The sequence below is a fragment of the Elephas maximus genome, chromosome 11, assembly GCF_024166365.1.
Source record: "Elephas maximus indicus isolate mEleMax1 chromosome 11, mEleMax1 primary haplotype, whole genome shotgun sequence".
Classification (NCBI taxonomy): domain Eukaryota; kingdom Metazoa; phylum Chordata; class Mammalia; order Proboscidea; family Elephantidae; genus Elephas; species Elephas maximus.
In genome coordinates, this window is record NC_064829.1 from 32927144 (window position 1) to 32941327 (window position 14184).

At 37.3% G+C, this 14184-nt stretch overlaps 1 protein-coding gene across 1 annotated transcript in view; it reads left to right on the forward strand.

The window, feature by feature from the left end:
* The window catches only part of TAF4B (TATA-box binding protein associated factor 4b), a 143596-nt gene that overhangs the window by 45241 nt on the left and 84171 nt on the right, over positions 1 to 14184 (forward strand). The window contains exon 9 of the mRNA XM_049899913.1: positions 750 to 855. Coding sequence (XP_049755870.1) covers positions 750 to 855 — 106 coding nt within the window. The remainder of the gene's footprint in view (positions 1 to 749; positions 856 to 14184) is intronic.

Sequence of the window (14184 nt, forward strand, 5' to 3'; positions counted from 1 at the left end):
ATAACCACTTTTTAGGGGTGTATGTTTTAGTTTTTTTTTTTTTTTATGTTGTTTTATGAAAGAGGCAACTACTCATAATATTCTGTAATTAGATAAAACAACCTATTAGTAAATAAGTATTTTTGAATTTATAAAATTTGTTTCTTTTCAAAGTGTAGCTTTTCAAGTTTGGAAATCAGTCTTACACATGTAAGGGCTTTTATGTTTTTAAAATCTAGCAATGCAAGTTGTATACTATAACGTGTTTCAGCTACCTTCTGTGCATGATATTTTTATAATGTTGGTAATTCTATAGGCAATCTGAACACCATATAAAAAGAAGTGGAGAGATCTTTATTTTATAGAAATGATTTCTTATACAGAGAATAAATTCATTGCCATGTTTGAATTTAAACATAATTCTAGGGCAGATTGAAATTTTCTTTGATTATTCTATATAGCGTCTTTTTGTGCAAAGAACGTGCACCTTCTAAGTTTGTTTGCCAGCTCTGCCCTCCCCCCGCAAAGTATTTTTGTATGCACTGCTATGCCATTTTTTTTTTTTACGTGTCGCTGAAAAAGATCAGTGTAATGTGCTAACAAAAATAACTCTTGGTCGAGAGGATGTTATTGGCAAACAAATGTGTAGAAGGTGTGCGTTGTTTGTGTAAAAATACGTATATTAAAAGCTGTTATCTTGAATTTTTCCTAATGTAGCATGATTGTATTTTCTGTGTCCTACTTTCTTCTTTCTTGTCTTGTTTTTATAGCTTCCGTTCTAAAACAAATTACCCTACCAGGAAATAAAGTTCTGTCACTTCAAGTATCGCCTCTGCAGAAAACTAAAATAAAAGAGAATGGAACAACATCGTTCAGGTAAAGATAACAGTTAAAACTTGAACTAGTTTAAGGAAGTAATATTTCAAAAAAAGAGACAAGGGATGACAGAGAATAATACCTAAATAAGATACATTGATGCCTTTAAGAAAAATGAAGTACTTTAGTGAGTATAATTTATAAGCAGTAAAGTAGGAAAATCTTAAATGTACAGCTACATGAATTTTGACAAATGTATATGCCTGTGTAATTAAAATTTAAATCAACATACTGAATGCATCCATCACCTTAGGCAACTTTCAAATGAATTACGCTCATATTTTGTGCCTGTCAGCTACTATTCTTATGTCCATCAGCGTATATCATTTTTGTCTGCTCTTAAACTCATATATAAATGGATATGCTCCGTAGGGTTTCCAAGGGGCAGCTAGGGGTTTGAAGTGCCAGTCTTTTGGTTAGTGCCATAGATCTTAACCACTGCGCCATCAGGGCTCCACATTATGTACAGTAAGTTTTTGATATTCATCCTTCTTGTCTTGAATATTAGAAGACTGTTCTATTGCTGAGAACTATTCCATTGTATGAATTTAAGTTTGTTTATCCTTTTTCCTGTTGACGGACATTTGGTTTGTTTTCAGTTTTTGATCATTTATAGAAAGCTGCTTCATTCATGTAAAGATTTTTATGTGAATGTAAGTTTTCATTTCTCTTTGTATATATCTGAGTGTGATTGATGTGTTTAACTATTTTTAAAACTACCAAACTGTGTACCAAAAAGTAAATGCATCATTTTATATTCCCACAATGATGAGAGTTCCTGTTGCTCTACAACTTTGTCAGCACTTGCTATTGTCAGTTCTTTTTATTTTTACCATTTTAATAGGTATGTAAACCCAACCCATTGCTGCTGAGTAGGTTCTGACTCTTAGCAACCCTATAGGACAGAATAGAACTGCCCCACTTTATCTTATAGGGTCACTTTGAGTCAGAATCAACTCAATGGCAACGGGCGTGATGTAAAAAAAGAATCAGCGTGTGCATGTTCTGTGTTCTTCTCCCATTTTTAGTTGCTCTGTTTCTACTTTGTCACAGCATATAGTATTTGTTCATTAGTCTTCCTTTCTAATTCCCACCTATATTTTAGTCATAGGTCTACTTTTATATAGCTGTATTAAGCTGTTTACATTCAGATCTCTTTCTGAATTTTTCTCAGTCATCCCTTGCTGGATGAAGGTTGTCTGCTAGTAGATTCCTTAAGTAAAGCTCATAGGTACAGAATTCCCAAGTTCTTTTATGTTGAAAACTGTTTTCAGTGACCTCATATTCCCATGGCAGTTCGGCTGGATATAAAATCATTGATTAACTCTTATTTGTATTGTATCTTTAAAAAAATGCTGCTCCATTACTGCCCTCATTTGTATGTTGTTTTTAATATATTTGATCATTTGAAGACGTTGGGGATTTTAAAATTTGTATTGAAATCTGATGGTTTTACACTAGAGTATGTTGCAAAGTTGATTGTTCTAACTTAATTTTCCTACTTTCCTAATTGGCCCTTTTAACCTGTAGGTTCTGGCCTTTTGTAAGTTATGAAAACTTGTTTTGTGTTATAGTCATAAGTATTCTGTTCCTTTGTTTTCTGTTTCTTCTGCAGGGACTGCAATAGTATAGACTTTGTTCTTTTCCTCTCATTTCCATTACTTTGGCTCTGACCTTTTTTAAACATCTTTCGCTATCTCATTTTTATTCTCTTGGTTATTTTTTTGCCTTTCTTCAATGCTGCTTTATAGGTTTTCCTTTGCATGTGTTTGTCCTTGGAAACCAGTTTGTAGCACGCTAATTTTTTTCCTTTACATCTTTTTCCCTTTACCAAAATTTGTTTCTCCCTATCTTTTCTTGGCCTGTTTTCTCCCCAAGAAGCTACATATTTCAAAGACTGTCAGTTTAAATTACATGTACTTTTGAGTCCTTTTCCTGTAGCTCATACTGTGATCTACCAAAATACCTTTTTATTGTTTTCTTGACTTGGAGTGTACTTAATCTTTCTGCCAATAGTATACAGGCAGTCCTCAGATTACAAATGCCTGATTTACGTATGACTCTTACGTGACCTTTAATGTAAATGTAGGAGTCATTAATTTACCCTCACTTTAAAATGACTGAACCAACCCCTACTTGTGGTAAATCCTTCATCACAATCACCTTCACTTGCTACAGCAGCATTTAAATCATTGAAAAGCCTCCAATCCTTTTCTTGCACTAACATACATGTAAAGCTAAATAAAAACCTTATTCAACTGTTCTAGCTTACCTAAAAATTTTGACTCGAAGACCCTGTTAGGAGTGGATCTTGTTCATGACCGGGGTACTGCCTGTATTTTATCCTAATGCCTGCCAATAGCTGTCCTATCCATTTTCTCAGTATTTTTTTTTTGCTTACCGAAGTAGGTTTGAGTTGGGGGAAGGTAAGGTGCCAGAGGACTAGACAGTGTGTGCTGAGATTTATTTTTTTCATTTTATAGTTATCTTGGGTTTTGGATATTCTTTGTTTTCAAGTTACTCTGATGTGGTTTTTGTCGTTTTGTATTATTTTTGGAGGAAATCTCGGAAGGCGGTGATCTAGGCAACCATCATTGTCTTCCATTTCAGTAGGTTTTGACAAAAGGCTCAATGTACTATATTCCACAGTCAAGATACAGAGAATATTTTCAACACCTGAAAAGGTTCCTTTGTGCTCCTCCCCACCCATTCCCTACATTATTCCCTAGGACCCAGACAACCACTCATCTGCTTCCTATTAAAAAAAACTATAGATTAAATTTGTCTTTCCTGAAGCTTTGCATAAATGGAATCATAATTGTGTTCTTGTTTCTGGCTCGTTTCGCTTAGCGTAATGTGTTTGGTATATATCCGTATTGTTGCATGTACCAATAGTTTGTTCCTTTTTGTTGCTGGGTAATGTTCCATTGGATAGATGTACTGCATGTGTTTGTATTGCATTTTTTAAAAATCTCTTCACCTGTTGTACGTTGGATTGTTCCTAGTTTTTGGCTTTTATGAATAAAGCTGCTGGGCACCCCTTTGTCCAAATCTTTGTCTGTTTTGCCTTCAGCTAACACGTAGCAGCAGATTTGCTGAGTCATATTGTAAGTGTATGTTTAACTTTATGAGAAATTGCCAGATGGTTTCCTAAGTGGTTGTACCATTTTACATTCCCATCGATTTGTTCAGTGGTTCCACATCCTTGCTGACAATTGATGATTTCAGTTTTTCCAACAATTGATGCTCTCAGTTTTTCCGATTTAACTATTCTAGTTTAGTTGGTGTATAGTTGTATCTCATTGTGGTTTCAATTTACATTTCCCTAATAGTAATGATGCTGAATATATTTTCATGTCTTTCATGCCTTTGTTGTTTTTTCTATAACCTCTGCTGTGAAATGTCTATTCAGATATTTTCCTTATTTTTTAATTGAGTGTTTTTGTCATGAGCTTTTTCTACATCTATTTAAAATAATCGTTGATTTTTATTGTTCCAGTATGATAAGTTATGTATTATTTTAAATGTTAAATCAACCTTATATTCCTGGCATATTCCTTGTTATTCATTGCTGTGTTCGGTTTAATTAATATTTTCTTAAGGGTGTTGGGTTTATGTTCATGAGGGAATTTGGTCTTAAAATGTCTTTGTCAGATTTTGGTATCTGGTTATGCTGGCCTAAAAAAAATGAGTTTTAAAGCATTTCCCCCATGTCCAGTATTTTCTTTGTGTAGAACTGATATTATTATTATTTTGTATAGAAGTGATAATTATTTTTTCCTTAAATCTATGAATAAATTTACTATCAAAATGAAATAAATATGTTTTCTTTGGGGGAAAGTTTTTGATAAGAAAGTCAGATTTCACTGATAAAGAACTATTTAGATGTTCTGTTTCATCTTATGTCAATTTCAGGGTTATATCTTTGAAGATTTTTGTACATTTAATCTTAGTTTTAAAATTTATTGGCATGAATCCATATTTCTGTTTTATTTTAATGTCTGTAAATTCTGTTGTGGTAGTGTAGTATAATGCATTTTTCAATGTTTTTGTGTATTTTATTTTAATTGATTCTTGGGGGGCCATAAAGTTAATTCTAGTCCTTATCGTTTTAAGGTCTATTAGATTTTTTCCCTTAAATTTTATTTATTTCATTGTTGAGAATATACGCAGCAAAACATATACCAATTCAAGTTTCTATATATACCATTTAGTGACATTGATTATATTCTTTGAGTTGTGTAGCCACTCTCACCCTCCTTTTCTGAGCAGTTCCTCCCCTACTAACATAAGCTCAGTGCCACCTAAGGTACCTGTCTAATCTTTTGAGTCGCTGTTGTCAATTTGATCTCATATAGATAGTTTCTAAAAGAGTTTAATGCTCAAGGCAAACCTTTACTACTAGGAGCCCTGGTAGCATAATGGTTAAGAGCTCGGCTGCTAACCAGAAGGTTGGTAGTTTGAATCCACAAGCTGCTCCTTGGAAACCCTATGGGCCAGTGCTACTCTGTCTTGTAAGGTGGCTATGAGTTGGAATCAACTTGACGGCAACGGGTTAATAGGTTATTGTTTGCTTTTAAGGTGACTTCAGGGGATATTTTTGGTTTAAGATTTAAAGAAGATCTCAGGGCAGTAGTTTCAGGGGTTCATCCACCCTCCATGGCTCTTGAACAAAATCTGCCCTCTGATAACTGGGGCCATAAGTAACGTGGCTGCACAGAGTGGGGAGTACCCTCAGACCGAAAACCATAAACTACAGATTTCATGCATTGTTTTTCCTATCTTCCAAGATTTGACTCCCTCTAGCTTCTGCCTGCTTTTTGTTCAATTCTCAGTGTTTTCAAATGATTGCCTTTTTTGTTGATTGTATTTAGATTGTGTGATTGTTATTAATGAAGCTACTCTGCTATTACCAGAAACCATAACCCCTATTTATTTTTTATAGGTTATTGTTCTCTGGTGGAATTATTTATCTTTTCCTCTGTGTTCTTAAGCAATTAGTCATGGTTATTTTAAAGACCAGGCCTGATATCCCAATATCTGGATTATCTGTGAGTCTGCTTCTGTTAGCTGGCCTTCTAATCTTGTTTCTTCCTGTACCTTGTAATTTTTTATTCAATGCCAGATATGTTTGAAAAAAAAAAAAAATTAAAGCAGTTTTAGATTCTCTTTAAAAAGAGAATTTACCCAATTTCCTGGCAGGCAGCAGGGGAACAGATCATCTCAATCTAATCAGGGACTGGTTCAAAGCTAGGCTGTAATTTTTTAAGACTCTATGTGCCTTGGTTCCCTCCACCCTAGGATGTAGCCCCTCAGGCGTTCCAACTTAAGACTGGGATGCTTTCTTTGCTTAGCTCTGAACCCCAATTTTTATCTCCTCAGTACTGTGCGAGTACTTAAAACTCAGTGTGCTTTTCATAAGCTTTTTGTTCGGCTTCTTCTTATATTTCTATAGAACTTTAATGCTGAATGCCTTGGGGACTTTTTTGTGGTTCACTTCTTTATATGATTATGGCCCATTCCTTAAGTCCTTGCAGCCTTGGAATCTTTGAACTCTTGCTTTTTGTCTCCTGATTCTCACGAGATTGCTGAATGTTCTGCTAGGTTTTCTGCTTCTTAGCGATTGCCCTCAAGAATAAGCATAATGCCCAAGGGAAAAGCAACGAGGAGAAAACTGAGGTTACTTTAGTGAGGCTTTCTTTTCTCAGGGCTGTGGCCCCTCAAGGGCTGGCTTCCTTGGTGGCTCTCTGATGCGTTCAAACAAACTGTTTGTTTAATTTTATTTATTTATTGTGCTTTAGGTGAAAGTTTACAGCTCAACTTAATTTCTCATACAAAAATTCATGCACATACCATCTTGTGACTCTAGTTGCAATCCCTGTAATGACAGCACACCTCCGCTTTCCACCCTGGGTTTCCCGTGTCCTTTCAACCAGTTTTTGTCCCTTTCTGCCTTTTCATCCTGCCTCTGGACAGGAGCTGCCTGTTTAGTCTCGTGTATCTATTTGAACTAAGAAGCACACTCCTCATGAGTACCATTTTATGTTTTATAGTCTAGTCCAATCTTTGTCTGAAAAGTTTGCTTCGGGAATGGTTTCAGTTCCAGGTTAACATAGAGACCAGGAGCCATGTCTTCTGGGATTCCTCATCTCAGTCAGACCATTAAGTCTGGTCTTTTTAGGTGAATTTGAGTTCTGCACCACACTTTTGTCCTGTTCCGTCAGAGACTCTCTGTTGTGTTCCGTCAGGGCCGTCATTGGTGGTAGCCCAGCACCATCTAGTTCTTCTGGTCTCATGCTGATGGTGTCTCTGGTTCATGTGGCCCTTTTTTCTCTTGGGCTAATATTTTCCTTTTGTCTTTGGTGTACTTCATTCTCCTTTGCTCCAGGTGGGTTGGAACCAATTGCATCTTAGTTGGCCGTTCGCAGGCTTTTAAGGCTCCAGACGCCACTTACCAAAGTGGGATGCAGAACATTTTCTGAATAAACTTTGTTATGCCAGTTGACCTAGATATCCTCCAAAACCATGGTCCCCAGACCCCTGCCCCTGCAGTGTCCCTCAGAGTGTTTGGTTGTGTTCAGGAAACTCCTTAGCTTTTGGTTTAGTCCAGTTGTGCTGACTTCCCCTGTATCGTGTGTTGTCCTTCCCTTCACCCACGATGATTCTCGTCTACTATCTAGTTAGTGAATTTCCTTCCCCCTCCCTCCCCACTCTCCTACCATCAAAGAATGTTTTCTTCTGTGTTTAAACCTTCTTGAGTTCTTATAATAGCAGTCTCATATAATATTTGTCCTTTTGCGACTAATTTCACTCAGCATAATGCCTTTCAGAGCCATCCATGTTATGTTTCGCAGACCCATCATTGTTCTTTATCGTCATATAGTATTTCATTGCATGAATATACCATAATTTGTCAAACTTTTAAAAATTTTTCCAGCTTTGCTAGTCTTTCTTCTCCAGACTAATTTTCTGCTGTAAGTAGTGATCAGCAATGGAAACAGAAGTCTTTGTGTAATTTTTTAATAATTTTTGGGTGTTGCAAATATCTGTTAGATTTACTGTTTTTCAATTAGTTTTCTCTAGTGTGTATTATGATGAACAGAAAGCCTTAATTTTAAAGTAGTAGAATTCGGTAAATTTATGACTATCGTTTGTTTATTTCTTATTTAAGAGATTCTCCTTGTGATCATGAAGCTGGTCTTCTATATTGTCTTCTAAAAGTTTTAAGTTTTACTGCCGTGCAGTGAATTACTTAATATGGCCCTTTTAGCCATGCATGGTCTTGTGACTTCCACAAAATGATTGGGCATGACTATGCAGATAGGGTACTCGTGGCCCACCAAGGGAATCGGACAGCTTGCTAATAATGCAAATAAAGTACGTGGCACACTTGTGGTGTGGGACCACACAGATAAGCTGTATGAAACCCTAAGAAGTGGGTTGGTCATTTTTGCCATCCTGCAAGGCTTAAAATAAGCCATCCCAGAGGTGAAAAGGGGAGGCTTCACTGCCACCAAAAAGGAAGAGCCAGGAGTCCAGGTGTCCTTTGGACCCGAGGTTGCTGAGCTGAGAACCTCCTAGACCCAGGGGACAGAGAGAGAGAGAGAACAGTGGCACTGGAAACAGCGTGAGGCAACAAGAAACAGGCAGAGAAATGGCCGAAGCAGAACGCAGCAGCACCAAGAGGCCTATGACAGACAGTGGTGGGCTTCCTGGCCCATGTGCTAAGGTACTTACAGTGAACGTGCCGACCCACTGAGTGAGAGAGCTGGGTGCCTTCAGGCAGGAGGCCTCCTTGTGAAGTTGGGTACCTCTGGGCACTTACTGGTGGAGCTAAAGAGCTTTATAACACTTGACTGAGCAGGGTAGATGCTAGGTCAAGAGGCTCAGGGGCCAAGGGAGAGACTTGCCTGTGGGCACTGCTGAAAAACTGTCCGGACTGAAGAACTGTATCCTGAGTAGTTCCTGATCCTGAATTGTAACCTGTTACTTCCCTAATAGATCCCATAATTGTGAGTATGGTCTGTGAGTTCTTTGTGGCAGTTGTAATGAATTATGGAACCCAGCAGAGAAGTAGACTGCTTTGGGAGGGATAACTGGTGTCAGAATTGGTAAAAAGGTTTGAGAGAGGAAGTATGTCTGACCTCTGCCTCATAGGAATCACCCTTGGGCTGATCTTGATCTTGATGGGATCTTGGTGCCATCGTGCCATTTTTACATTTACTTACCATATTTAAATCTTGATGGCCTTAGGAGTCATTTTTTTCCCCCCTATTTCCTGTATTTATTCTTTTGGTTCGTTTGCCTTTTTTTTTTTTTTTTTTTTAATTTATCTTGTTGGCTAATTTGTTTATTCCTAATAACATTCTGTTTTATTTACTATAACTTCAAAATAAATTTTATGTCTGACCAGGTATGTCCCTCTGCTTACCTCTCCTTCTCTTGTTTTTCCTTTTCTTCTTGTATCTTCTTCCATATCCCCTTCCTCCTCTTCTTGATTTTCTTGGCTGTTCTTGGTCCTTTGCTATTCTATATGTGTGTGTGTGTGTGTATTTGTATTTGTATGTATGTGTATATATATCTTGAACATTTTATTATGCTTGAGGTGGAAGTTTACATAGCAAATTAGTTTTCCAATCAGTGATTCTTACACAGATAGTTCGTGACATTGGTGGCAATCCCTACAATGTGCCAGCACTCTCCCCATTTCCTCCCTGGATTCCCTGTTTCCATTAGCCCAATTTCCGTGTCCTTCCCTGCCTTCTCATCTTTGATTTTGGGCAAATGTTGTCCTTTTGGTCCCATATAGTTGGTTAATCTAAGGAGCACATTCTTTACTGGTGATATTGTTTATTTATAATTTGGTTGAAAGGTAGCCTCTGGGAGTATCTTCAGTTTCAAGTTAACAGGTTGTCTTAGGGTTATCGTCTCGTGGGTTCCTCTAGTCTCTTTCAGACCAGTAGATCTGGCCTTTTTTTTTTTTAATTTGAGTTTTGTTCTGAATTTTTTTTCCTGTTCTAACTGGAAACTTGTATGTGATCCTGGTCAGAGTGGTTGGTAGTGGTAGCTGGGCACCATCCAGTTCTTCTGGTTTCAGGTTAGAGGAGGCTGTGGCTCATGTGGGCCATTAGTCCTTTAGATTAATTGCTTCCTAGAGTCTTCCGTTTTCTTTGTTCTCCTTTGCTTCAGATGGGAAGAGACCAATACCGGCTTCTTAAATGGCCATTTGCAAGATTCTAAGACTGCAGATGCTACCCACCAGGCTAGCATGTAGAATATTTATGAACTTTGTTTTGCCAGTTTACCTGGCTGTTCCTTAAGGCCATGATCGTTAGTCTTCAAATCCAGTAGTTCAGTCCCAGTGCCCAAGTAGTTTCTGTGACTGTGTTCCTATGTACTGTATTAAATATATGAGTGTACATGCAGCATTTACAAATATGTATATAGAAATATACACAACCATATTTATATCTGTATGTGGGTATACTCCTGTATGACCTCCCTCACCTGTTTTGCATATGTATTAGCTTATGTATGTACCAAATTATTGTTTTATTACTGTTGCAGGATTGTATATGTTATAGCATTTACTGTATTTGCCCTTCGTTCTTTGCATACCCCTCAGTGTCTTCCTTTGCCGTGGTCACATTGTACTGGCTTTCTCCATATTGTATATTGCCTTTCCCATCCCCAGAATTAACACTTGTTTACTATCTAGTTAGTGATTCTCCCCCGCCCCCCCCCCATTCCGGTTAACCACTGAAGAATGTTTGTGTGTGTAAACCTATTCTTGACTTTTATAATAGTGGTCTCGTACAATATTTTTCTCTTTTTGATTGATTTAATTCACTCAGCCTAATGTCCTCCAGGTTCATCCATGTTGTGAGATGTTTTGCAGATTCGTTGTTGTTCTTTATCATTGCATAGTATTCCATTGTGTGTATGTAACATAGTTTGTTTATGCGTTCATCTGTTGATGGGTATCTAGATTGTTTCCATCTTTTTACTATTGTGAACAGTGCTGCAATGAACATGGATGTGCATTTGTCTGTTTGTATGATGGCTCTTATTTCTCTAGGATGTATACCTAGGAGTGGGATTGCTGAATCATATGGTAATTCTGTATAGCTTTTTAAGGAAGCACCATGCAATTCTGTACAGTGGTTATACCATTTTACACTCCCACCATTAATGTATAAGAGTTCTAGTCTCCCAACAACCTTGCCAGCACTTGTTGTTTTCTGTTTTTTTTTTGATCAGTGCCATTATAGCCAGGTTAAGATGGTATCTGATTTTAGTTTTGATTTGCATCTCTCTAAAGGGTAATGCCACCACATGTTGGTCAGTTTGTCCTACGGTGGTGACTTGTGTGTTGCTGGGATACTAGAAGCTTTGCCACCAGTATTTCAAATACCAGCAGGGTCACCCATGGTGGACAGGTTTCAGCTGAACTTCCAGACTAAGACAGACTAGAAAAAAGGACCTGGCAGTCTACTTCTGAAAAAATTGGCCAGTGAAAACCTTACGAATACAAGTGGAACAGTGTCTGATATAGTGCAGGAAGAAGTGCCACTGGGGACAAGCTACCTTCTCAAAGTAGAGTTGACTCTAATTACGTGTTTGGAGCCAAACTTTCGGGACCTTCATTTGTTTTTGTGGCATGACTCAAAATGAGGAGAAACAGCTGCAAACATCCATTAATAATCAGAATGTGCAATGTATGAAGAATGAATCTAGGAAAATTGGAAATCATCAAAAATGAAATGGAATGCATAAACACTGATATCCTAGGCATTAGTGAGCTGAAATGGACTGGCATTGGCTGTGTTGAATTGGACGATCATATGATCTACTATATTGGGAATGACAACTTGAAGAGGAATAGTGTTGCATTCATCGTCAAAAAGAACATTTCAAGATCTATCCTGAAGTACAGCGCTGTCAGTGATAGGATAATATCCACAGGCCTAAAAGGAAGATGAGTTAGCATGACTATTATTCAAATTCGTGTACCAACCACTGAGGCGAAAGATGGAAGAAACTGAAGATTTTTACCAACTTCTGCAGTCTGAAATTGATCAAATGTGCAGTCAGGATGCATTGATGTGCTTTCATTTTCATTTGATTCTGGGATTTTTTTAATTTCATGTGTTAACCAGTGGTTTTTAAGCAAGGTGTTATGCAATAGTCTGCTTCCATAAAGATTTACACCCTTGGAAATCCTACGGGGGAATTGACTGGAGGGCAATGGGCTTGGTATTGGTTTAGAGTTTTAGAGGAGCCTTTGAGTGGTGCAAATGGTTAAACACTTGACTATTAGGCAACAGGTTGGTGGTTTGAACCCACCCAGAGGTGCCTCAAAAGGCAGGCCTGGAGATCTGCTCTTGAAAGGTCACAGCCTTGAAACCCCTGTGGGATAATTCTGATCTGTACACACGGGGTCGCCATGAGCCAGAATTGGTAATAAAGTTCTAGACTTTCAAGGATCCAAGACTTTCAGATTCCAAGACTCCAGATTTCTCTGGATCACAGTCTAGGGTTATTTAGTTTCTATGTATTTTATTTTTTGTTCTTCCTGCTACTCATTTCTAATTTTATAGCATCGTGATCAGAGAAGATGTTTTATACTATTGTGGTATTTTTGAACTTATTGGGGCTCTCTTTGTGGCCTAAAATATGGTCTATTCTAGAGAATTATCCATGTGTGTTAGAGGAGAATGTGTGCTGTGCTGCCATCGGTTCGAGTGTTCTGTATACGTCTAAGAGGTAAAGTTGATTGATTGTGATTTTTAGATCATCTGTGTATCTGTGGAGTTTCTTACTAGTTCTATTCTTCATTGAAAGTCGTGTGTTAAAGTCTCCTACTGTTATTGTGGAACTATTTCTCTTTTCAGTGCTGTTAGAATTAGTTTCATGTGTTTTGGAGCTCTATCATTGGATGTGTTAATATTTATTATGATTATGTCCTTTTGGTGAATGGAGCCTTTTATCATTATGTAATACCCTTTATTGTCTTTTGTGGAGGATTTTACCTACTTTGAAGTCGATGTTACCGGAGATTAATATTGCCACTCCTGCTCTTTTTTGGTTACTGTTTGCTTGGTTTGTTTTTTTCTTCTTCAGCCTTTAATTTTTAGCTTATTTATATTTTTGTGTCAAAGGTGTGTCTCTTGTAGGCAGCATAATGATGGATCATTTTTTTTTTTATCTCTTCTGTTTGTCTCTTGACTGATGTATTTAAACCATTTACATTCAGTGTGACCATCAGTTAAAAAAAAAAACAAAAACCAAGCCTGTTGCAGTTGAGTCAACTCCATGACCCTGTAGGATAGAGTAGAACTTCCCCATGGGGTTTCCAAGGAGGGGCTGGTGGATTTGAAAGGCCGACCTTTTGGTTAGCAGCCGAGCTATGTTATATTAGTTCATACTACACCAGTATGAATTAACTGCTGTCATTTTGTTGTGCTTTTTTTTGTGGTATTGACAGGTATGTTCCACTTATTTTCCTGTGCTGAGTTCGTTTTTTTTTATGCAGTTTCTTTTCATTTCCTTCATTATTGTATTTTGTATTTACTGAGTTTTGTGGTTTTCTTTTTTATTTTGGTGAGTTGGGTTATTACATTTCTTTGTGTTTGGTTACTCTGAAATTACCTTTATCTTCCTAAGTTTAAAACAGTCTGTTATGTCTTCATATCACCTTGACTTCCCCTCCATATGGAAGTTCTGTAAGTACACGATTTATTCCCCCTTTTTATTTTGAAGTTGCCCTTGTTTACACATTGACATCTCTAGTTCCATTTTTCAGCCTTCTAAGTTTATTTTTGAGAATTTTTTGTCTTGTGTGGTATCTGGGTGATCATGTCATGTGTCTTAATCTCAGGTGGTTGTTTGGTGGTGTTTCTCTGTCTGAAAGACTCTAATATTTCTTGTAAGGTTGGTCTGGTTTTTACAAATTTCTTTAATTTCTGTTTATCTGGAAATGACTGAGCTTCATCATTGTATTTGTGAGACAGTTTTGCTGGATATATAATTCTCAGCTGGCAGATTTTTTCTTTCAGGGTTTTATAGCCTTCTTGCCAACATTGTTTTTGCAGAGAAATTAGAACTTTGTCTTACTGGTTCCCCTTTGTAGGTGACAGTTTGTTCTTCCCAAGCCGCTTTCAGAATTCTTTCCTTGTCTTTGGTTTTAGAAAGCTTATGATATGTCTTTTGTTACTTTCTTTTGTTGTCTGCCCTTTTTGGGGTTCGATGAGCTTCTTGGATAATTTCTCATCTTTCATGATATTCAGGAAGTTTTCTGCCAGCAAATCTTTTTTTTTTTTTTCTCTC